This window comes from Falco punctatus (genome assembly GCF_963210335.1).
Source record: "Falco punctatus genome assembly, contig: scaffold_52, whole genome shotgun sequence".
NCBI lineage: Eukaryota > Metazoa > Chordata > Aves > Falconiformes > Falconidae > Falco > Falco punctatus.
This window is the reverse complement of record NW_027660219.1, coordinates 148,129-173,573: the sequence shown is the minus strand read 5'-3', so window position 1 is coordinate 173,573 and position 25,445 is coordinate 148,129. Positions and strand designations below refer to the sequence as shown.

At 47.2% G+C, this 25,445-nt stretch overlaps 1 protein-coding gene across 1 annotated transcript; it reads right to left on the bottom strand.

The window, feature by feature from the left end:
* Nucleotides 1-9,644: 9,644 nt before the first annotated feature.
* Nucleotides 9,645-16,859, bottom strand: LOC308057582 (MLV-related proviral Env polyprotein-like). The gene is made up of 2 exons (XM_080411654.1): nt 16,052-16,859; nt 9,645-11,221 (listed from the first exon to the last, which is right to left on the bottom strand). Exons 1-2 carry the CDS (start codon nt 16,747-16,749, stop codon nt 10,405-10,407), a joined length of 1,515 nt encoding a protein of 504 aa, XP_080267780.1. The 5' UTR covers nt 16,750-16,859; the 3' UTR covers nt 9,645-10,404.
* Between the last annotated feature and the right edge of the window lie 8,586 nt (nt 16,860-25,445).

Genomic DNA, 25,445 nt, shown 5'->3' with positions numbered 1-25,445 from the left:
TTGGCACCCGCACAGCCTATGTTTGCTTGCTAAGTCAGGACGCCTCCTCCTTCTTGGCAGAAAACAACATACTCCCTCCTAAGACGTCGGTAGATTCCCAGGTCACTTGGGGCTGTAACTCTGCAAGCTAACCAGCCTTCTCTTATTTTAAGGTGGAAATAATTACGAGGTTCTCTTGTTACACTACCGCCATCACCGACTACATGACTCCGTCAAAAGGGTTTCTACTCAAACGAGGTGAGGAAGAATCCCCCTTCCCCAGCCCTCCACTCAGTTCTAATAGCAGTTGATTACCTTCTCCATGCAGCAAAGATGGGTCCAGCAATTCCACCATGTATTCAGTTTCAGTATCCAGCTCCAGCGTATCACCCTGGGCCAGCACATATGCCAACACAGGCAAGAAGTCATCAGCTCCAAACAGCCTCCCTGGGTCAAAGAGAACACAGGCAGCGATAGACAAATCACGCCCTTTTACCAGTTTCGGTGTTTGAAAGGAAAGTGTTATTTTGCTGCCTTTACTGACCGGGTTTGTATTACTCTAGAGCCTCTCGTTACGGATGTGCAGCAAAGAGAACATCATCGGACACTTGGTGGGCAGCGTCCAGCTTCATCTTGTACTTCTAACGAGCACAAACTGGATGACGCAGACCTTGAAGCACGCAAGGGAATTTAAAGACTGGGCTCACCTTGGTGTCAGCTCAACCGGTGAACTCACAAGAGGTAGCCATGCCAGTCTGGCCTGACCTCCACCCGCACTTCTGTCAGTGGCTAAAAGAAAATCAATGGGCATTTTCTTTATACGTGCACGGACGACGTCCCCTTTCTGGAAGGATCCAGCCACAAGTATCAGTTCCTGAGTCCGAAACCCAGCAGAGAAGCCTGTATATAAAAGCCTATTAGATTTTACATGAAAACTCTGCACATTTCCTTGATGGATCATGGTTAAAAACACCAGTGAGCAAAGCCTCACGTAACTCCCAACTAGCTGGTGAAGCATCATCAGTAACAACAGCACGCAACACACAGAGGCTCTGCTGTACCTAGGTCTGTATGTGTTCCTCTTACCGCATTTAAACTTTCTCTTTAGAAAACGCTATGTGGCTAGATCTCTGGGTCTGGCCAAACTGTGCTCATTGCAGAAGTGGTGTGATGGTCACTTGAAACATCAAGATCGGGAGCCAGTTTAAACTATGGCGAAACTCCAGAGGACTGAAGGGCTGATATTGAAAGTCAGACCAGCTAAGACATACCCTCCAGGTATTACACTATTATATGGCTGAGATTACAGGACAAAGCAGGTACTGGAAACAGGTGCTGGCTCGATGCCACATTTTAAAACTTTACATGACAAAGCAAGACAACCCCAAGGAGCATTTGCTGCATCTTAGCCCAAGCCCCTCAGTACAATGGTTCACCAGAAGCCTCTCAGTACTTTTCTTTTGCATGTTGGGAATACCTTACTCAATGTGATAATACAGTATGGAGAAAAAACCAAAGTTTACATCACTTTGGGCAAAGATTCCTATATACATTTTAAAATGCAGGATTTTGCACAGAAATAAGCCAGGTCTAAGCTCCTGCCCAAATCTTGCCAAAGTGCCTGGGGGTCTTTTACAGCCTCAAGCTTTCACCATTCACCTCAAGTCTCAAAAGAAAGCAAGCATCCTGATCGGCACAGAGCCCAGCTGCAGATTCAGCGCTCGAAAGAAAACTGCCAACCACCTGCAGCAGCTTATACTTTCTTAAGAGAAAAAAATCTTCCACTACCACCAGCATTGCTTCACCTTAGCTCGTGACCTACCACGGCAGCGTATGATAAGATGTCAGGCAATAGAGCTGCACCTATGAATTCATGCTGTCCAGCACAGCGTTTTAACTGTGCCACTGACTAATCAAGCGGGTCTTAACTGGTCTGTGGTTCCATTTCACCATCTAGGTTTCAAGTCACTTTGGGACTCCTGCTACAGCGTAAAAATAGATGTTATTTCTCTTGCAAAAACACAAAGAAATTGTCCAAATGAGAACGTTCAGAGGCACAGCAAACCCAAAACACTGGATCAGGGGCTGCTTTCCTCCAGCCATTAACACAGAGCCCTTGTAATTGTCATATTGCATACACACTGCTGAATTACTACAGCTAGATACTGGGTGCATCCTTTATTACGATTTCCAGGAAAATACTAATTTAGAACCAGTGTCAAATTCTAGGCTTACAGGACAGCCTTTCTGACAGCCAAATTCAAATGCCTACAGTCAAGCAAAGCTGGTGGTTGGGTTTTTTTTTGAAGCTGCTTCACAACTCTGCTTCACACTGAATTTGTAAGATGTGCTGCCAGATGCAGAGAGATCAGGAAGGAAGCAGAGAGGAAGAATCCCTCTCAAAAGGGCAAGGAGATGCTACAAGAGCTCCAGGAGGAGGAGACAAAGCTGCAGAATCAGGTGGTCTCATCTCCTCCACCAAAACACAACCCCAGGTTTAGAAAAACAATGACCTTGAACCACAAGAAGCACCATACCTGAGTTATTCTCCATAACAGTATAAATCAATTTGCAAACTCTCAGCAGCAGCATGACTTTCTTTTCAGGTGAATACATCTTCTGCGTGGTCACAGACTTTCAACATCCACATAGTCTGGTGTTGGAACAAACACGCCCAGTTCCTGAGGATTCCTCTGCCGCACCACCTGAAAGTTTTCCTTCAGTTGTTTCCAAAAACCATCTGCAGTATGAAACACTTTCAACATTGCTTCATTATGGCTCTTCAACGGCTTCAGAATGCGCTTATGCATGGCCTTCTCCAGGACAACATCTGCAACGGGAAAACACAAGTTGAGCTGTCTTCCTCCTCTAGAGCAGAGCCAGTAGTAACAACCACTCCCAAGAGACACTGTAGAGCAAGACCTACTTGCTAAGGCTTAGTTATTACAGAAGCTGAGTCTCCAGATGTTTGTCAACAAGAAAATAAAAGGCAGAACAGAATCTGTATTCCATTTTCATTTCTGACAACGTGGGAAGTACAAAAAAAACCACAAAGGCAGACTACAGATTGTCACAACAACAACAAAAAAAAAAAAAACAACAAAAAAAGAAATAAACCCCAAAACAAAGCAGCAAGCAAGCAGCAGCTCCAGTTAACTTTTTCTTTTGTTGGCCAGAAGTGTCCCGGTTTTATTTTACTTTGAGCTTAGACTTTAATTCTGAAACTTGAAGCATAACACAGTCAAAACCCTAACTTTTGTCTGCTTTGGCATGAAAGCCCATCTTTCTTTGAATGGTTTCCATCAGAAACTATAACTCACCCAGGGTCTCCTAAAACTTGGCTCAGCTTTAAGATCTTTATGATGCTGGACAGATGACGGGCACTAAACTATAAATGAAAACCAAGCTGCGTTTATCCAGCTTCAGATTTCATCATGCAAGCTTATATACAGCTTTGTCATCAAGTCTGAAGTTCTTTGTTTGGCAATAGTGTGCACATGGCACAGTAACCTCTCAGTTATTTTTCTTTTATTCTTGTTTTACTCAAGGTTTTCTTTAACAGTCAGTCTCCATTTCCAAGGTACAGAACACATCAACAGAGAAAGCTCTTTGGTAAATATTTTCTTTGAAAACCTTTACTTTGTAAGTGAATTTTCTCTCCCACTCAGCCTCCCTATGACAACATAGCTTACATTAATAATTAGCTTATATCCATTATTTGTACTATAGTGAACCGCCACAAGCACAATAGAAACTAAGGACCCTTCAGCCTGGCCACAGCACAAACACCCTGGCGATGGGGCAGGACGCGAGCCCAGACTAGGCAGATGTATTAGGGGAGCACAGGGACCGAGAAGAGAAAGAGGAGAGGCCGTGTCACCACTAGATCACACATTTATACAGGCTAACAGTGGACATCCCTGCTGCTAGTGGCAACTCAAATGTTTCGTTAAACCTCATGCCCTTTCCAGGTTCTTTCCCTGTTCTTACATGTTTCTCCTAGACCAGTCTCTTTTTTTCTCCCCCTGGCCTGCCCTTTTTGGGGGTGGGTTTTTTTTTAGAAATTGCAGGCTATTCCTAAGGCTTGGGATTTACACACACACACACTCCCCTCCAAATAAACATTACCTACTACTTTCATTTTCTTGCTTTTGCTTTATGTTTTCATTTATTTTATCTTTGTGTTCAACCAATTTTCCTTTTGTGCCTTCAGACTGCTCTTTCTCATACAAACACACCCTTCACACACTCCTCACCTTACGGTGTCTTTGCTTCACATGTAGCATTTATTCTGTACTTGTCTGGCACACAATTCCCAAATGTCCAACCCTACTGGGAGCTCCCATCTCCCCTGTCCCAATTCTGCTGGGGCTTTGGTAGCTTCTCTTACTATTTTCCCCTTCCGAGATCCTGATGGAGGTGGCAAAGCCATGTCTGCTTCATTCCCAGACGCTTCAAACACATCTAGGTGCTCTCTCACGGAGCCTGCAAAAAGGCGGAAAGAGTGAATGTGAGGAGCAGCACTTGCCCTCTGATTTTCTATAGCCACCAGTAAAGGCATAACCAGTCTGACACATGGTCTTGATGGCCTGTCACACAGCGTGAAGGGCAGATCTAGCTTCCCACCAGACCAAAGCCACCAATTATACATAACAAGCGGCAACATTTCAAATGACTGATCTGGTAGAGCCACACAATCACCATTGACAGCACTATCAAACCCAGCCAGGAAAGCAGAAGCATCACCCTTCTGCACAGTGATAGAAACTGCCTCTCCCTGCTATCAGAGCCATCCTCAGGGCTCACAGGGCAGAAATATTTTTCCACCAAGAAAAATGCACAAATCTCACCCACTGGTATGTTAGCTAGCTGAATTTCTAGAGCAGGAGTCCTCAAACTACGGCCCGCAGGCCAGATACAGCCCCCCAGGGTCCTCAATCCGGCCCCCAGTATCTACAGACCCCCCCTGCCCCTGCCAGGGGTTGGGGGGGGAGGGGGCGGGGAAGGGAACCAAGCAACTGCAGATGACTGCCTGCCACTTCATCTGCACGCCGCCCCCCTGTTTAAAAAGTTTCAGGACCCCTGTTCTAGAGGGTACACATAGTTCCTTGATAGCTTCACTGATTTTTATTTTATTTTTTTTACAGTTCAGCTTGCTTCCTTTATTTATACTGCCTGTTCAGTTTTCTAAAAAAAGTGAAACGGTCAAATGCTTTGCTTGTAAGTGGAACATCTCTGCAGTTTGCATTCCAAGTGCCTATCTTATTTAAGTCAAAATTAAAGCAGTCTGTGCCACCAAGCACTGGATTAAAGAGCTCTCTATGCCCACGTTAACTCCCACAGGCTTCCACTGGACATGACTAGTTAACATCAGACATCCTTCCCCTCAGCAAAGCGGGGTCATCACCACATCTGGTCACAGGAGGCTCAATAAACTGTAAAGAGTTCAGCACAGATCCCCAGAGCCCTTGGTCCAAAAACAAGGGAGCACCTAGCTTAGGATGGGACATCGGAAAACTCAGTACACTTCTCCGATCCTCTTTATAGGCTCCAGCCCGGCTGGTTCAGCTGCTGCCTGCAGCATCAGCACAGAGGGAGCTGCAGAAACCGTCCCTCCCCAGAGGCTACGGGAACTGGACGTGGCAGGCAGGGAAAACTCCTCCATAGAGCCCCAGTCCCTGGTCGGGGCCAGGCTTGTTACCTGTAGGCAAGAAGTAGAAGCCTCAAGCCTTCTGCCCTCAACCCTCGCTTAGTGCTGCTCCCACAGCTTCCCGTGCAGATGAGCGTCGCAGGAGGCGTTATTTCACATTGGCAGTTTGTGACGGGCTCCAAAAGCAGTGCCTGCAAATTGCTCCGAAATGTACTTGATCACACTCCACATTTACTCTAAAAACTTAAATCTGAAGCAGCACAGAGAAACAGAGCAGATAACTCACATGGCTGTGCTCAAAGCTCTGAACAGGGTCTAAATACTTATTGCTGAAGGCTGTTCCTAATGGTTTCTGTGCCGTTAAGGCAATCGGGTAAACAAAAACAGGACAGAACATTGAGTAAAGCATCCTTCAGTGCTGTCCAGTGACTCTGTTACAGCTAATAGGAATCAAATGAAATAAAGGACATAGCCTCTCTTTGGAATCGCAGCCGTAACTGCCTTGGCTCCGTAAGGGCAGACCGAGAGAGACTGTCATTTTAATGCAGCACGTTTGCACAGAACTAGAAAATGAGGAGGTGACTAAGACATGACAGTGTGTCTGAGGCGGTTGTTGTTCTAAAAAACAAAACAAAAAATCACAACCAAAAAAGCCCACCAAACCAAACAAAAAACCCCACCCCAAAACAACACACAGCCTTTTATTCTCCCTCGTGAATTCTTGGAATAGGCATAAGAACCACAGAGTTCTGCCCTCAAATTAAAAGTGGCAAATTCCAGCAAGTTGAAGCGGCCAACAACACAGCAAGATTGATAAACACTGGAATTATTTCTCAATGGTCAATAAACACCCCTACGTATCCTAATTAATAGAAAACCTATAGAAACGTTTAGATTATTACGAAAGCCTGGAAGGACAGCATTTCTAGTAATCTGGGTCCTAGACCAATATTCAGTGTCAGAAGACACCTATAAGCTGTTTATCCTTTCTACTGAACTGCTGTTACTGCTGCCTTTCAGAGAAAGGTGTTTCTGGATCCGATCCCCCAAATCAATTCCCAGCTAGCAGTTTTCACTGATTAAATAAAAAAAAGTATAGGAGGGTCATCCCCCCCCAGGCAAATGAGCATCTAAGTTCTGAACTGGGGACTGATTCGTTGCATATGAACATCTCTGTATACTCCCCAAATCCAAACTGGCAACAAAAATTCTTGTTTGCTTCGGCATATGCAAAGTGTTTTCAGCTGTCCTCCCAGGTTGCTTAATACTCTTCAAGCCAAAACAGACACTCTTCGGGTTTTGTGGGGGTGGGTTTTTTTTGTTTGTTTTGCTTTTTAACTGAACATCATTTGAGCTGAGCACCATGTAGTGTTCCTGAAGTGATACTTATCAATCATTAGCCTCTAGCCTCAAAATGGGAACAGGATGTGATTTGATAAATGAATTGTAAAGGCAAACCAGCTCGTTTCGTCATGACTTGTGGATGCATCTGTATCCTGTGCTGACGTGCTATTTTGTTTTGCCACAAACCCCACAAGTCTGCATCTGGAAAGGACAACGTATTAGTCATCACCACTGTCCTTACACAGCCTCTTTACAGCCTCACTGCCTGAAACTGCAGGCGTGCTCTTGCCTTTTCCTGGCTTCAGTTTACCTGTTACCCACTACTGTTGCTCCACGGAGATTACCTGTCAAACTTCAGATTTACATACAAGCCCTGATCATCACCTACGACAGAAAAACCATCCATCCATAAAAGAAGGCTCAGTAGGAGACTGAACGAGCCTGGGAACCACCACAAAAAGGCACAGTCCTGTAAAGTAACGTTGCCTGGGAGGCTGAAAGCAGAAGGCTGCTTTAGAACACCACGGTGTGTGGTGTGTATGTGCAGAATACACGACTACGCTGCATTTGCTTTCTTATAGCTCTTCCTAATGTCTTGCACATGTATAGACTGGCATGACTGATACAGATCTATTTCAAGACACCTCATGTCAGAATGGCCAGGTGTCCAGCTCTTGGTGGACATCTACAGTGACACATGCCTCACCCCTTGTGCAGACAAGGGCATCTCCTCCAAAGAAGCAAGGCTCGAAAATCAAGACCTCACACAACCTATATGCCTTGATAATCTGCACAACCCTGAAAAGAAAGGTAGGACTGAGGCAGGTGATGGATAGGTGGTGGTGCCAGGAGCTAAACAACTAGGGAAGACAGGTCTCCGGGTAAACCTCCTCCCATTTTACCCGCCTAAAGCATGCCAATGAATGACAGAACTATCTGTGCTAGGTCTGGTTTGCTTTGTTCAGCTGTGGGTTAATTAAAACTCATGTTATGGCAGTGTGGTAAATACCTATCTTTTCTTAAAGAAGAGGTAATAAAGGACCATGGAATAAGTCACAAAGCAAATCAAAGGGATGCCTGGGAAAGGGAGAACCAAATCCTCTGCTCGGCACTTTTACCGCTTGTTTCTTACTTGCCCTATCTGCCTGCTCCTATAGCGAAAGGAGCAGTGGTGAGGGACACAGTGGTTGGCCTCGACTCAATATGAAAAGATACTAGGATGAACCACAGGGTAAGGGAATGGGACACCAAAACAAATGTACAAGCACCTAAAAAGTAACGCAGCACTAGAAAACAGTCACAATTTTTTTTTCCCCAAGAGCCAGTAGTGTCATACCATTCTAATTCCTTTAAGAGGATAACTGGATCAGCGAAGTAGAGGGAAGTAGGGGATGGGCTGTATCCTAACCTTTTTAAAGCCTAAAACCCTATTCCATGCAAATCTCCTATAAGCAAACAAGGGAAATCCTGTCATGCTGTAATTACCATAAGGTGGGTGGCTTGAACGGGTGTATAAAATACTGCACTTGGAGCCCAAGACAGGTATTTGCACAGGGGTCAGCCATGATGTCAGAGCAGAGACTTTACATACAAAATCTGCACATGACATCACAGCACGGGTGGAAGAAGGGCAGCCCCAGTCCTTCGCAGACCAGGTTTAATTAATAAGTGAGAAACGGGCCTAAAGCTAACGTGATAAAATCTCATGAGAACAAAAGTAAAACATTGCCTCTCAGCAAGAGGAATACAAAAGCAAAAGCGCTGCTCAAAGCAGCCTCCCCGGAGCAGCTGGCAGAGTGACTCAGCGGGGGATGGGCTGCGCCCCTGCACACTGCAGCTCTGCCCGCCCGCAGACCCCAGCCCCTGCCACAGGGCACGGCCTGCCGGCCAGGGACCAGCACAGCCTCTCCAAGCCTCCTGCAACACCCAGCGTTTAAGAATCCATTACAGATGAGACATACCGAAGCAAAGAACAGACAGTATTGTTTAGGCACCTTCCCACACAACCAGTTAATACCTTATGGCCAAATTATTGAAGCAGCCAGTCGTTTCTTGGGCTGGGCCCAGGCTTGGGCATTGAGACCGAAGCTGTTCAGGTGTCCACCCTGCCTGGTAGAACAGCGACAGTCGGCTTGATTCCCTTCTCTTCACAGACAAGATGATGCAGTATTACCGTTAGATTGCAACACTACCAGAATCATTCCCGGTTTGTGTTGAAGTACAACAGTAAGTGTTATGACACACAACATGTTAAAAAAGCAGAGGAGAGGTTTACGTATAGCCAAGGACCACTTACTCCAACTTGTAACTAAACTGATAAATCAACTGAAATATATTTATCAGGTAAGCATTAACACACACAAAGTAAACGCAGTAAGGTGATAGTTTAGGCTTAAAGTTCAAGTCAGTGGAGCTTTCCCTGGAAAGAGGCTCATTCCTCTAACCAGCTTGTCCCATTTGTCAGCCTACCAGGATTTAAAGATTGGGCAGCAAACTCAAAAACAGATAAGCCAGCATTGTAGCCAATTACAATTAATTTAATACAATGACTACTGCAAACAATTTAATCTAACACAGTCTGTTGCCTTCACAGGCACGCGGTGACCTGGCTCAGGAACGGCACGGCAGCCGACCCCTGGCCACGCGGTCCATCAGCTCACAGACACCAATGTGGTGGATGGCAAATGGTGTTTATTGCTGAACGACGCGACACTATATAGCCTAGGTTTACAATGTCACTTCCGTCTGCTTACATCATAAACTAAAAGCTGTTGGCTACCTGGAGGGGGGCCCTGTGTTTCCATACAGCACGAGATCTTCCGGCCGCCAGGCCCTACCTAGCAACATTCCCCCCCCCCCCCCCCCCCCCCCCCCGCTTAACCCAACAGGCTAAAATAGTAAAAATATTTCTAAAAAAGAGTACAAAGATAAGGCACACTGAGCAATTGGCACTTGGGAAGCGACTGGGGGTAATGGAGTGTAGCTTGGGATATTTGGGGAGAGCCAGGGAGAATCGGGGGAAATACTGATCAAGTACATTTTTAAAGCAGTTGTTGGTGTTCTACAAACATGATGTTGACCCTTTCTAGCCGGCTCTTGACAAAGGACACAAGCCTGTTTAATATACAGGGTCCGAAGATCAGTGTCAGCAGGATTATTGCAATCGGACCTACCAAGGTGGATATCAGGGTGGCTAGCCACGGAGATTGGTTAAACCATGATTCAAACCACCCTTGTTGGGCTTCCCTGTCTCTTTTTCTTTGAGCCAATCTCTCTCTCAATTTGGCCACCGAGTCCCTAACTACTCCGGTGTGGTCCGCATAGAAGCAACATTCCTCTTTCAAGGCGGCACAGAGGCCTCCTTGTTGCATAAACAGGAGGTCTAATCCCCGTCTATTCTGCAAAACAACCTCTGATAGCGAGGAGAGGGATTACTCCAAAAAGGTAATGGATTTCTCGATTTTTTGTAGGTCTTCATCGATGGCAGCTTGCAGTTGAGGCAGGCCTCGTCGCTGGGTCACTAGGGAGGTCACTCCCGTGGCCGTGCCGGCTGCTCCTAAACCAAGCAGCGTTGCTATTGTTACAGCTGTCAGTACTTCTCTTTTTTGAAGCCTGCTATTGGCTTCTCCCCAGTAGCGGTACATTTCTTCTTCTGGATGGTATAGGATCCTAGGAACAATCAGAATTTGTACACAAAAGTCAGCAGAATCGTCAAAAATTTTGAGGGACACACGGGGAGTTACTCCTGATCGATGGCAGATCCACATTCCGGGTGCGGATGGGATCACCCATTTACGGGTCTTGTCAACCGCAACGGTTCTTGCGCAGACAGCATTATCCCAGCTTGCTAGGGCGACATTACCAATACATACGCCCAGGCCCCTGACTTGGTTCAAGGTAACTCCTTTCCATGGTGTATCCCACCTACACTGGGTTGGATTGCTGTCTGATGAATAATCAAAGGAAGCATCAAGGGCAATGCCCTCGTAGAAGGGGGGATACACGTCATAACAAAACCAACAGGAATTCATGAGATCCGGGTTTGACTGATTCAGCGACCGAAAGGTGGCATCTAACACGCTAAAAAATGGCTTGTCGGGTAAATGGTGAAGGTTCATGTTAGGTTGGCTTGAGGGAACTATCTGCTTGGTTAGTAAGGGATCGGCTGGGGCGGGCATGGCAGTCTGCAAGTTTTCTTTTCTTTGCTGGTTATCACTTTTGATCACGACGTTGGGGCCAATCGCTGTTCTGCTTTTTACTTCCTGTTTTTTAATAAAAAACAGTCCCCCCCCTATCTGTGCCGGGTTGCCAGTATCTAACGCCCCAAGTTTTGCCGATGTCCATCCTAGGTCGTTTTCATTGGTTACGTTTAAGAAAATATGTTGGCAGTCACATTTGCCTCGGCATACTGTCCTTCCCATCCCACTTGGTCTCCTAGGGGTGCAGCCTATTGGTCCCCAACTGGTTTTAAGAAACGGGTCTGGTTTCGCTACCTTCCAGCCAGATGCAATGGTTTCACAGCCCCAGCGAGAACAGTAATACTGATTAGGGACGTTACAGTAAGATTTGCCGGGGTTAGAGCTGGGACACATATAATACATTATAGTGTTCGAACAGGGGGTTGAGAGGATTAGATCACAGAGATATACTTGAAAACTAGGGGATCCCGGGGTAACTATCCTTTGCAGTATCTTTTGGTCCTCCCATCTTGCCAGTACCCATTCCCACGGCTGATGTTCATACAAGCCGCTAGACGGCGTTATGAACCCCAAAATTGAGATCACACAAAAACATCGCAGCCCCGCCTTGCGGGAGCTGTTTCGCCGTTGTCTGGACTCCGCCGGTGCAGAGCTCTCAGATGCGGACAGGCCGCTTGCCGACTCGTCGTCTTCTCTTGTCACCAGGGTATACTGGTTACGGGGGTGTCCGATGATCTGGTCCTGCAGATAAAAACTCACAGTTTTCATTAGTTTTATTTTGAAGGTCTGGCTTGATAGACTTAAGTGGACACCATTTGATTCTGCTATCTTTTCTGACCGCAGCATACCCTTGCCCTGTCAGAACTAATTTCCACCCTTGTTCCCACTCTCCTAGCTCATTACTGATCATGACGTACGGACCTTCTTCTAGCGCTCGAGTGGCCCAGTGCTTCTGGGCAGGGCTATTCACCTCGTCTCCCCTGGGGAACTGGTTTAAAGCTAACAGGGCTGTTGCTAATAAGTGTGCCTGGTCCCTTGAGGGAATGATGTTGGTAAAACCTTCTGTTTTTGCTAATACCTCTAATTTAGATTTCAGAGTTTGATTTGCCCATTCGACTATGGCTTGTCCTGTACTATTATATGGGATACCATGTATCAGAGTAATACCCCATTTCAGAGCGAACGCCTGGACTGATTTAGACAAAAAATTCGGGCCGTTGTCCGTTTTGATTTGACTAGGGATGCCAAGCCACGCCATGGCTGTTAGCCAATGTTGGATGGTTGCCTTAGTGTCGGTCTTAAGGTGTTGTGTCGCTACGATCACCCCGCTATATGTGTCTACAGTTACTGCTAGCCATGCTCGAGGTTTTAGCAATTGGCAGAGCGTAAAATCTGTCTGCCACACCTCAGAGGCTTTAAGACCTCTGGGGTTGACTCTGCTAGACCACAATGGTGCTTTTTGACAGTGGGGACATGTAGCTACTATATGTTTCACGTCAGTGGCCGAGATCCCACATCTCTTTGCTAACGCTTTAGCTCCAATGTGGAGGGACTCATGTAATTGGCGGGCATCTTTCAGTGTCCACAACCCTTTTGCAGCGGCATCTGCTTTGTCGTTGCCGATTTGGAAGAACCCTTTGATTGGGTTATGGCTGTTGACATGGATAACCGATATAGTGCCCTTTCGGGAAAAAAGTGCTTCTTCTAGCATCAGAGCTATTGTGGATGTTGACACGCCGGGCCCTGACATGGCTAAGCAAAGCTTGGCCACAAACATTGAATCAGTTACTATGTTGAGATGTTCTGTTGGGAACAGACCGCATGCCAGCACTACAGCTGCTGCTTCCAGCTGTTGGACGGAGATCGCACGATCGGTCATTTTGACACAGTGCCATTCTCCTCCCGACTGCCATACTGCTGCCGCAGTTGAGGTCGCTGAGGATGCGTCTGTGAAGACCATTGGTCCCTGTTGGGGCTGGTCCATGATTTTCCGCGGGAGGTCGACGTCGACAATAGCTAGCATTTGAGTCCAGGGGGGCTTTGTGGCATACCGGACTTCCCCCCCAAATCCGGCGAGGGCTATAGCTAGATATTCTGACATTGCCACTGATTGTGTTGGGAGCTGTTTGCGAAAGGGTAGGTATATTCTGGCTGGCTCAATGCCCAGATGCCTTAGGGCGAGTTTCCTGCCTTTCATGATGAGGTTACCGAGGCACTCGACTCCTGGAGAGAAAGCGCGTGACGTTTTTCCCAGGACTATCCATTGTATTGGCTGAGCTTTTTCAGGAGGGCCTTGGGCCAGCGCTCCTACCCTCCCCCCTTCCGTGAAATGCACATACAGGTCGAGTGGCATAGCTGGGTTCCACCTGGCGAGCGTGTTTGATGACACCTGTTGTTCGATAAAGTCGAGACAGTTTACTGCCTCTGTCGTCAGAGTTTTTTGTTCCCATGGGTGTTTCCCTTTCAAAGGATCGTACAGGGGGGCCATGATTTCGGGAGGGATCAGGACAACATTGCGGAGCCATTGCAAAGACCCCACTAGCTGTTGCATATCATGGAGTGTTTTAACGGCTCGACGGATTTTTATTTGAGGAGGTGTTATATAAGAACTTGTGATTCCCATTCCCAAGAAACTGACACAGGGTCCTCTTTTAATTTTTGCACTCGCGATTTCAAACCCGTTTGTCTTGAGGGTTTCTGAAATGATTGTCACCAGGTGGTCTACCTGATTGCCTGATGGTGCGGCAATCAGGATATCATCCATATATTGAATGATAGTCGCAGTCGGGTCACTGCGCCGAACCGGTGCCAGTGCTCGATCCACTGTGATTTGACAGATAGTGGGTGAATTGATCATTCCTTGGGGCAGCACTTTCCACTGGAAGCGCAAGTTAGGGCGTTGGCTGTTTGGAAACACTACAGAAAAAGCAAACCGCTCTTTGTCCGCCTCATGCAGAGGTATTGAGAAAAAACAATCTTTAATATCAAGGACAGCACAAGGTTGTCCCTCCAGAACCATGGAGTTCATGGGCAACAGTGTTTGAACGGGACCCATTGGTTGGATTTTTTTGTTTACCTCGCGCAGGTCGTGGAGGAGACGAAACCCCTCGCCTGCTCGTTTGGGTATTACAAAGACTGGGGTGTTCCATGGACTAGTGGAAGGCTCTATATGACCTCGTTGCAGTTCGCGGTCAACTAACTCAAGAAGGGCATCCATTCGAGGCTTTGACAGGGGCCACTGCTCGACCCAGACTGGGTCAGACGATTTCCATGTCAGTCTGATCGGTGGGAGTGGGTGTACGGCAGTGGCCCTTACTGTAAATTTGTCACTCTGTCTTTTAATAAGGCTAGGGTGTCCCTTCCCAACAGGGGTGGAACTCCTGACATGACGTATGGGAAGAGGGTAATGGTCTTTTCTGGTCCCTTTTCTGTGTGGAGCACCATGGAGGCGTCTTCCAATTTCCAAGGTGGGGGCCAGCTCGTTTCAGGAATGACTGTAACATCTGCTCCGGTATCAAACAAAAAGGGGATACTGATGGTGGTACCATTTAGGGAATTATGGAGGGAACAAATCCTCCACACCACTGGCGGGTTGTCACACCTTACTGCCAGGGCCACCCAGGGGTCTCGCCCCCACCGGGCGGTCCCTGCTGTCCCTGGGACGGAGGCCAGGTTTGTGGGGTCGTTGGCTGGGCCATAAAGTTGGTTGCTTCCTGCAGGGGCAACGGGTTCGGGAGTGACCCCCCCCTGTCTGGGGTTGGTGTAATGGGGCCGCCTGACATCCCAAGTGGGAGAGGGCTGTGTGCGGCCCAGGGGCCCCCTCCCCTTCCCGTTTCCCTGCTTTTTAAGTCTGCATTCCTTCGCGAGGTGCCCTCTCTTTCCACAGGCCCAACATGGTCCTTTAGATCGGTTTTGCGGGGGGAGTGCTGTTGGCGGGTCTCCTGATTGGGGGCAATTAATCATCACATGGCCTGGTTGGCCACATTTGGGGCATATCATCACATTAGCCAGTGCACGAACGGCCACTTGGATTGGGGCTAGGTGTTCCTCGCTCACTACATGTTTAATCATGTCTGCGAGACTTGACCCAGGTGGCAGCGATCGCAGGATTTCCTTGGGTTTTAGATTAGACTGTTGCCGCAAACAGTCTGCGACAACCGGGCCTTTTGCCTCTGGGGGCAGGGTCGAGGAATCGACTGCTGCTTGGAGGCGATCTACAAACTGTGTGAAACTCTCGCTTTCTTTTTGTTTTATTGTGGACCATGGCGATGGCTTGGCAATAACTCTAGAGGTTGTGCGAATAGCCTCTCTAGCCGCACGGGTGGTTGCCATAACTTCATGGGCCCGCAGGCCCTGGGCTTGTGCTTGGGGGGTAATCATTGTTGGGTCTGTACCCATCAACCGCTGTAGGCTGGAGCCGTGTAGCGGATGATCCGCTCCGGTTACTCGGGCTAACTGCCTCGCACAGTTCTCCTCCCATTCTTGTTTAAACACAATCATCCCTGCCCCGTCAAAAATCAACCTACAGGTCTGTTTTATATTGAACGGGAGCAAATCATCTCCCCCAAAAACCCCATCTATGAGGGTGGAGACCATGGCCGAATTGAGTCCTTTGCCCGCGATTGCTTTAACAATCGCTTGTATATCCTTAGGGCTTAAGGGCGAGTGAACCCTCTGTCCCCCGTCCGTCACTCGGACTGGGAATGCTAGTGCGTCCGATGGGGCCCAATCGGCACATGCAATTTGTATTTTTCTCCAATCAGTGAGAGTAATTTCTGTCCCCTTAGGTTTTTCTTTCCCCGTGAGTGGTGATATTTTGGTCTTTGTATTTGCAAGCCAAGTCTCCCATGCAGAGTCTGAGTCGGAGTCAGAGTCCGACTGACTGCTCTCTTCCGGGTGTTGGTGGTATGTGGTCGGGCTTCGGCCCCTCCCCTTTCTTGTGTAATTGGGCGGTTCTTTCCCTTTTTGCCCGCCCTGCCTTCCGCTTGGGGAGGCGCCTGCCTTATAAGGACGGTTTTGGGGAGGGTCATTCTGATTAGCTTTCTGCCCCTCGCTCGTGATCTTTTCCCTTTTTTGGTCATGCCAATCACTCTTTTCCTTCCCATTCTCCTCCCCCTCCCCTCGGTGTGCGCCTGTTAACTCTAGCGCTCCCCCCCTGCTCCCGCCGGGGGTGGTCTCGCCCCGCCCTTCTTCTTGCTGCTCGGCGCCATCTTGGGGCACATATGGTGGTGGTTCAATCCGTGTATTTTCAGCCTCGGCTTTCGCCTCAGCACCCCTGGCCTCTGCCGCCAGTTTGCCCCAAAAGGAGTTCGCCGAGGAGTCTGTGGGCGAGCTGAAGATGTTAGAGTCTTTCGGACGCTGAGTGGGCGCGTCACTTTTCTGTCGGCTTTGAGGGTCGACGGAACCCTCCTCAGCCGGGGGGCGTGAGGTTTGCGTAGCCGCCCCAATTCCCACCCGCGGGGTGGTTAACAGACAATCCCTGGCAGCTTTCCAGGTCTCCTGCTCGTGTCTAGCTTTTTGGAGAGCCTGGACGACTTTCCCCCACGCTTTCAGATTTTTCCCACTACCAGTAGACATCGTTTCATCGCATAAAGCGTGGGAACATTTGTCCCACACATCTGGGTGGAGTATATCCACCGGCTGGTCAATGGCCCCCAGCTCCAAAAGTCTCACGACTGCGAGAGTAAAATCTTTGGGCTTACAGTCAATACCCCACTGCTTATGCAGCTGTAATACGACCTTCGCAAGAGCTTCCATCCTCTTGGCTGGTCCGGGAGCGTCCTCCCCGCCGGGCTGGTCCTGCCGCTCCGGCCGCCGTTCACCCAACTCCAGGTGATTGTTCCCGGGTTTCGGCACCACTTGTTGCCTTTTCAGGCACGCGGTGACCTGGTTCAGGAACGGCACGGCGGCCGACCCCTGGCCGCGCGGTCCATCAGCTCACAGACACCAATGTGGTGGATGGCAAATGGCGTTTATTGCTGAACGACGTGACACTATATAGCCTAGGTTTACAATGTCACTTCCGTCTGCTTACATCATAAACCAAAAGCTGTTGGCTACCTGGAGGGGGGCCCTGTGTTTCCATACAGCGCGAGATCTTCCGGCCGCCAGGCCCTACCTAGCAACAAGGCTCTTAGCCCTTGGTGCCTGTTTTCTAGTGGAAACATAGAAAGCACCCCAGATTTATCGCCTGTTGCAGTGGCTCTATGGTTTCAGGCCTCACAAAATTAAAAAGTCTCCCTACCACAAACCCTAGGAAAAAAAGGGTGGGCAGGGAATGCAAACAGTAGCAATGCCTGAACTACCATACAAAACTGCAGCTAAAATTTTCTTAGGAGGTATCTAGGACCTAATCTCCCTGGCCTTTTTGAGTCAAAAGGGCCAGCTCAATGGGCCAGCATACATAAAAATGTGCAGTCCCTCCAGACTACACCTTTGTAAAATGACTGCAGCAAGGACACTCCCAGTAAGTTGAACAATCGTTTACATTTTAGCGCTGTTTATGCTCTGAACAGTCAGAAATGTTCACAATTCAGGCAGGAGCTCACTAGGTTCCTTCTCAGTCAAAGGAAAGATTGGACGAGATATATATATATATATCTTGTCTAATCACACACACATGAAGTCTGAAAGTCAGAGCACTGGTAATTCACTGTCCTTCCAGCCAAATCCATCAGGCACAGGTCACCTACTATCCTATCCTGCTACTCCAGGATAGGAATAAAATAGCAAACTTAAGTTCTGACTATGACCCAAGAATCTTTCTTTCTGTTCTTTCTAGACAGCAGGCCATGAAAACACTTGGCCCAATCCAAAAAAATGCAACAAATCAGCAAAAGGTAGTTAGAAGCAAATAAAAATCATGCCCATCTCTTTAGAGAAATAGCCTGCCAGAGGAAGAAGCTTTAAATATACTTAACAGTTGTCCAGCAGAACAATAGAGATGTGAACTGAAAATACATTCCAGTAGGCACATCTTCCTTTCTGCTTCCAGTGTAATCCCACTAGAATACAGATTATTCCCCACTGCAGCATCTAACACAGTTTATCAAAGGAACATTTGAATTCAGCCTCTCAGAGATACCAGCTTAGTGTTAATGAGAGCCCATTTAGATAAAGAGCAGCAATACTGGGTGAGACAAGAGGTCTCTTCAATACTTCAAACCACATAAATTCCCTCTGTCACTGGCGGAGTTATCTCTCCCCACAGGGACACCAGCTGTCACAGGCTTTACCCAAGCCAAGAGACAATATGCCACTCAGGCAGAGGGGTTATTAACTGCTGATGTGGTCAGATCTGTTGTGAGGATGTAACAGCTCTGGTACACTTACATCTACCACTGTAAGCATTTAGATTTGCTTAAGAAGGGAACTAAGTACAACAGTTAGTAAAGGATACAATTCCTTTACAGATTTGCAGGAGCTCCTCACAAGCATACCAAACTCCATAGTAACCTGCATCCTGTCACCTCAGCATTTCCCAGACTACTCAAGGCTGCCTTCCCTTTCATTGCATCTGTCGATTCTTCTACCTTTACCTTGTGGGATATCATGCTCCAGAGAGTCTAGAAAGTCAGTGGATGGGTCGAGGTCAGCCTTTTCCAGCAGGGTTTTATTCTTCAGCTTAACAGGCTCAGTGAAATGGAAATAGGAACTTAACTTTTTTGCCTCCATCAAAGAAAGACCTGCAAACAGCCACTGATGACCATTAACAGAGTGAGCTAGGCTAACGTTCGTCACACCATAGAGTATCATATCGTTTCTCTAATGCCCACAACATAGGAAAGAATCACAATCTTTCTTCAGTGGACTCCACAGAAGACCAAAGACTTGCCGGAAATGGGTGACATCAGTCATCAATGATGTGCATTGCACGCCATGCTAACTGCAGTCCTAGATGAGCAATGGGCACTGAGTTGAGACCAACCCTCTGTGCCCGTTTGGTTACACCCTATATCTAGAGAACTCACTGCAGCTATAAGTGCTAACCGCTGACATAAACTATGCACGGCAATGGCGGGTCCCACCTTCCCGGTGGCGCCGGCGGGCGCAGGTGGCCGGTGTGCCGGGGCTGAGGGCCCGGGCGCGCCGGGAGCCGCGCGGGGCCGGTGTACCTCAGTGCCTGGCGCGAGGCGGCGGCCGTTCCCGCGCGGTGCGGGGCTGAGGGGAGCGGGGTGGCCGCGGCCTGGAGGCCGTGCGCAGGCCTGGGGCACCGCGGGCTTCGGGGAACGGCGGAGAAAGCAGGGCCCTGGAGAGCCTGGGCAGGCAGGGCAGGCTGTGCCGGGCCTGTGGGGAGCCAGCCCCGGCCCTGAGGGGCAGCAGCCCGCTCGGAATGCGGTTAGGGGTGGCTGCCCTGCCTAGGTCAATGGCCTCCATTTCAAGAGGCCCAAATCCAAATGTACGTCCAAAAGCAGGAGGGCATACGATTACACCACAAAGGATGCCACAAAGGGCTCCACCTTCCTCATTTGTTACATGAACGGCAGCAAAAAAAAAAAAAAAAATTAAAAAAATCCAAACCTCTGAATCTCATTACTTGCAGTGTCTTTTTTACAGTTCTTACCTAGCTCGTGTACATCTATAATCAATTGGCTCGTTTATAAACGACAGCACTCTTTGTGCTTTCACTCTTTGTGCAAGTCACTCTTTGGGAGCTCATTTTGCTGAATCCCATACAGACAGCCATGAAACAGTCCCTGCCCTTGCAACCTGACTTAGTACAAAATGCAATAAATAATGAGATTGTGTGGGTGTTTAAACAAACAGAATTTGTTTGACATCTTCAGGAAGTTGAAGCTTTTATATGTGTGCATTATATAAATAAATATATGTGTATGCACTTACATTTAAATCCATTGTCACATCATAAATTCTTGGGTTTCTTTTTCATGTTTCCTGTTCATTTCTAAGGAAAACAGTGATCCTGGAACTGCTGCCTGTAACAATTGTCACCTGCTGATCTGTCACGTGAAATCTTTAAGGAGCTGTGCAGCACACAATCTGACCCATTAGTTTTATGTACGCCACACAAAAAGCGACTCAGATTCCTGAAGATTAACCACCTCTCCTAGACATGAATCAGGCAGAACATGTAGGAGTGACTGCAAACTTTCTGTCCATGCTGTCACCTACCACTGTGCCATAGTCTGATTCTCTCTATGGGAATAGGCATTTTCAGGCTTTGTGAGCTCATTCAATCACTGATGTCTCTAGAATCACATGTTAATATGCTATGGCTCTCTGGCTAGTAAACAGAACTGCAAACCAGTCAGAGTCAACCTGAGATCTGAAGTGAATTTCTGCCACTGTCAACCACAGCTGGATTCAAACCAGATGCTAACAGCTGAGAGGCTCTTTAGCCTGTTATGGATCTTCTAAGCCACCCAGTGTCTAGCTTTTGCCAGTCCTGATTGAAGATTATCAAAAAGGAAATCTATAGCTTAAGGAAATTCTTCCTGGTTCAGTGAAGTCTGGTGGGTAACTGTACTCTGCTTTGCTTTGTCTTGACCCCAATTACTGAACACTGATAAGGATTGGGAAGTAAGTGGTTGCATTATTTAACAAATGAAAGGTCAAAAGTGCTGCTATTCACTAAGGTCAGAGGTTACCATCACTGCTATTAAACAGTTTGAAAGCAGTTTCTCCCATCCGTTGCCATCCCAGGCTGGAGCAGCACTCGGGCAGCCAGGAGGGGAGAGAGGCACCAGGCATCATTCAGCCGGCTGCTGGCTAGGCGGCTTTGCGTGGACACCTGCTTCAGGGAGGGAAGGTGCCATGCTCCAGCAATGCCCAGCAGCTCCAGTCAGAGGACTGAGCTCTCCTGCCTTTGCACAGAACGTGTGTGTACCTGTGTGCCAAACAGCTTTAGCTCCTCCCAGCTCCACTCATTTAGAGCTGGCATCATTTTGGGTGAGAAATCAAACTCGGGTTCCCTTCCGCTCATCTTGAGCAAGGTACTGAATGAAGCTCACAGAACTGTTTACAGCATCAGAGTTAAAAATCCTGAAGTACCTGTAAGTTAATGCTGAGTGCACAGTGACTCCTGTATGCTTGCACAGCTTTATAAAACATTTGAAAAAACTTTCAGTGATTTAGGAGGAAGCTAGCTCACCTTCCTTTGCATTCTGTAGTATACTGATCTCAAGAGAAAGAAAAATAGTTATTAATCCATGTCAGCATTTCTGCTGGTACAGATTAAGAAGGCTACCCTCAAAATACTCTTGCAGGACAAACTGTTTCACTGTCCTGGGCACCCATTAGACTGACACTGCTCATGAGTTATACTGGTATCCATCATCCAGGTCACTTCAGTGTGGTGGGGACAGGCTGCAGTTGGTTCTGATGCACCAAGAAATAGATTGGGGTTATTCCTCCCAGGTGTGTTGAATATAAGGTCTGGTTTTCCTTCCAGTTATCTCAAAAGTTCGGACTGTCTGGCTTCAGAAACAGTGTGGTTTTGAATCATTTTCCTGCGTGTAAGTCATTACTGTGTAAGGATAGTAAAAGATAGGAAACAAGAAAGAAAAGTACAGTTTTTCTCAATAAGGAAGGCATGATAGGTGGCTGCTTGACAGAAGGGGAGGAGGTTGTGGGTGACGAACAGTTGGACAAACTTCAAGAGCTGCAAAATGAAGCCTTGAGCTGTGCTGAGCATGAAGTAAGGAACTGCAGCCAAGTAACAGTTTAACAGGAATGGAAGGGACCAGGGGTGTCCCTACCTGGTATAATATAGACGCTTTCCTCTGGTTTGGAGATTGTACTGAATACAGAAAAACTCTGGGAATACTTTGACTGCAAGCTGTCCAAAGAATGTGGGTCTTTTGGCTTGTCTGGGACCAGTGCCATTGTCTCCATTACTGAGACCGGAGCTAGCTGTGTGCAGTCACTGGGAGACTCGGAAAGGAAGGGGTGAAGGTACAATGTGTGCTGTGGGCTGGGTTCCTCCACATCTGGAATCGAATCCCTGCAGTAGCATTCTCAGTAAGAAGGCAGCAAGAAATCAGGCTAGTAGGTCAGGATGGGAACAGCTGTGCTGAGATAAAAGAGGAATCTGTGGGATGACTGTGACAAGTCTTCCCTGGAGATTCTCTTTGGCGTAATCCGGGGCAGACATTATGTGTTATACTGCCCTACTCAGGAAGAAGGCACAAGAGCCAAAGAGCTTTGTCATTTTGTGACATGAAGTTTTCTATGTCTTTAAGGTTCATTTCGTATTTTTCATCACTCCCCTAATAGCCTCTGTCTTCCTGACTGCTCTTGGCACAGGGGACAGGTAGAGTTTACTGGGGTAAGAAGTACTAATGTGCTGATTATATCATCTTGCCCAGGCATCACATGAGCAGCTGTGATTCTTCCAGCTGGCAGCTGAACACACACGTCTGTCTTTGTGTTTTTCAGGTACCCAGAGGGGTGAGATGCAGCCCTCTGACCTTGCAGCCACCATACTGCCAGTCAAACTGCCAGCAGTCTGAGTAGGAGGATGCTGTTGAGGAAGCCTGGGAAAGACAAAACAGGACGGTGAGAAACTGCTATGTAAGTGTAGTCCTGGCTGTGATTAGGCTTCAGGAGGATTTAATGCATTGGTATAGGTATTAGCCGCATTTCAGGCTGCCCATCATCCTAGTGTCTTGGCACTAGCAGTTAATATATACACAAATATATACTCCAATATAATAAAGGGGTTCTTAGACATCCTAAGCAAGGACAGGCACTGCATGAAATACTGCCAAATTGTTTTAGTGATTCCCTGGAAGCAGCTTGCTGACAATGATCCCTGGTCTTTGCAAGTTCAGTTTTTATGGCTGACACTCATCTTGTCTCTACAAGCTGAAGTTGCTACAGCAAAGTGGTGGAAGAGCATGTCTTATAGTGGCAGGGACCTGAACGATTTAGGTTTTTCAGAGCCATGACCAAGATTACATATGACAGAGAGGAATGAATCGGCAGCCATCAGTAAGCACAGTCTTGGTATAACAAGGTTTAGTCAACTTGCCCTTGGAAGAAAGCCCAACAAGTTTGCAGCTTGCAGATGGCTCCAGGCAGAACCTCTGTAAACCATTTAAGCACAGGGGCAAGGAAGACCTGGGTGATGCATGAGAAAAGCATGCAGCAAGCTGATGATGGGATAAGTGTTTCTGGCCTACTGCCTGAGAGCCCAGAGCAGAAGTAAGGAAGCGAATCCAGGGGAGCTCTGGGATCAGAGTAATCAACAAGGCAGATCTCATTAATTAAAGATGACGTTTTCAGAAAACATGCTCCTTCTAGTTAGCTTTGCTTTTATCTAGGCAGAGGTTATTCCCGTTGGAGATATCTGCATCCCTCCCTTTGCCAGATAGTCAGAGACCACTGGCCTTTTTTCATGTCACTTTCTATAGCAATTGCCATTTCCAACACCTTTTTTTTTTTTCCTCCTCAGGAAAATAGTTCCCAGTCTGAAATTTCTGCTCAGTCTCAGGCACCTGCTTAGAACTATTAATCTTTAAAAATGTGCAGGAGCCAGACACCAGCTGAGGTGGGGTGGGTGGCTTCAGATGTCTGTCTGCACCCTCCAAGCATCAAACACGCAGAGACCTCTCTGCTGTGTTTGCATCCCTGTCTCTGAGGCACTGACTTTTGTCAGCGGAGCTCACTCATCTCCTCAGCAAGCCTTTTGCCTTTGTGTGGATTCACTCCTCCAATCTGCTGCTGAATTGCTTTGTTTGAGCAACCCAGCTGCATCATGCTGATACTTTCATGTGGTTTCTTTTCCCAGTAATGGAGTGGAACCAGGTAAATTATATCTGAAAAGGGGAGGAAAAGAGGGCTCCCTGCACAGCATCTGCTGCAGAGTCTGTCCCTCCACATGCACTGTATGGCCCTCACCCTGCCAGCCTTGGAGTTGCTTAGCGCTAATAAAGGAGGGGTTTCCTCCTTTTTACCGCAAGACTGAAAAATATGTTCTGTCTAGTTCTGGAGAAAATGTTACTCCTCTGAAATTTCCAGCCTTTCTTTGCTGCCTGTACTCAGTTCTGGGCAGAGATTGAGGACATCTGAGATGACCCAGGAGAGAGAACAGCAGAGACCTCTGCCTAAACTGTTTGAATAGCTAATACCCTTTCCAAATACTGGCACCTGGGAATCCTTTAATGACTCGGATGGTGCTTTGGGTAGACTGAATATCTCCTTTCAGAAACAAAGACTTACTATTATCATGTATTTGTCTGACTTAAATCTTACAAGCAGTTAGAAAGTAACCCTTTCTTGTATTATATTCCTGGCCCTGTGCTAGGTATCACGAGGCCAAAGTGTCCTCTCATTTACTCTGATTTAACGACAAGTGTACGTCTATATTAGGGCAGATACTTCAGATTTACATCAAATTTTCAAAGAGCAGAATTTGTCCCTATTCCTTTAGTAAAATCTTAAACACACACTGATCATTCAGAAGGGAATTATATGTGAAAAATTCCAAATACTAAATGGATGCGTGCCTCCAACATAGCTAATGAAAAGCTAAGTAATTATTTGTAACTGAGAGGAGAAGGGTTGTCACTGAAAGAAGTAATAGACCACCCTGTCAAATTTATTTTATCCTCTGTGTTGGGCAATTGTTTTAATCAGCTGAACCTTTATTGACATTTCTTTATTGACAGAGCTCCGGTAGGAGAAATTTTTCTTTCTTGTCTGCTTAGAGACTCCTACTTGATCTAAAGAGAGAATGCAGTCTGTGGTTTCATGGGCATGCATGAAGACTCCTCTTAATAAGTTACGATCTTTTGACATTTATTTCCTACCTCTCTCCTTCTTGCCTTGATTTGTTTATAATTGTCTGCATCGCTCCCAAAACCAGATTAACTCTATAAAATCATAATTTCTAGGCTTGAGCCACACAGCTCCTTGCAGACTCCAGCCTTTCTTGGTTTGATCTCTTTTCAAGTTTTCTGGTCTTTAAGTAAGTGAAAGTATTCAGAGCAAAAAAAGCGAGCAAGTAAATGCTGCAACTTTAGAAATTTTCCTTTACATAAGCCTGGTTTACACCTGTAAACTGCAAGGGTGGAGGGTCACTCTGGGTTTGTTCAGCACCTAGGAGAATTAATCCTCCCCCCAGTCTCACTTGTGGCCTTTAGTCTGTATGAGAATACAAGTGGTGTCACACATCATAATGACTACCAGTTTGCTTTCCTGCTGTTAGATGTGCCTTTAGTTCTGCTGGCCTCTACCTCTGGATTTCCTGCAACACAGTAACCTTGAGCTTGGCCAGCAAGGGCTGGAGGTCATTGTAGGTCTGAACTAGG

What these genes read in the sequence shown, in the direction of transcription:
- LOC308057582 (XM_080411654.1), bottom strand. Translation starts at nt 16,749, where the DNA reads ATGTCTACTGGTAGTGGGAAAAATCTGAAAGCGTGGGGGAAAGTCGTC. An exon ending in CACCCGGAAGAGAGCAGTCA is followed by an intron (nt 11,222 to 16,051) that starts GTCGGACTCTGA and finishes AGTAAAAAGCAG; the next exon opens with AACAGCGATTGGCCCCAACG.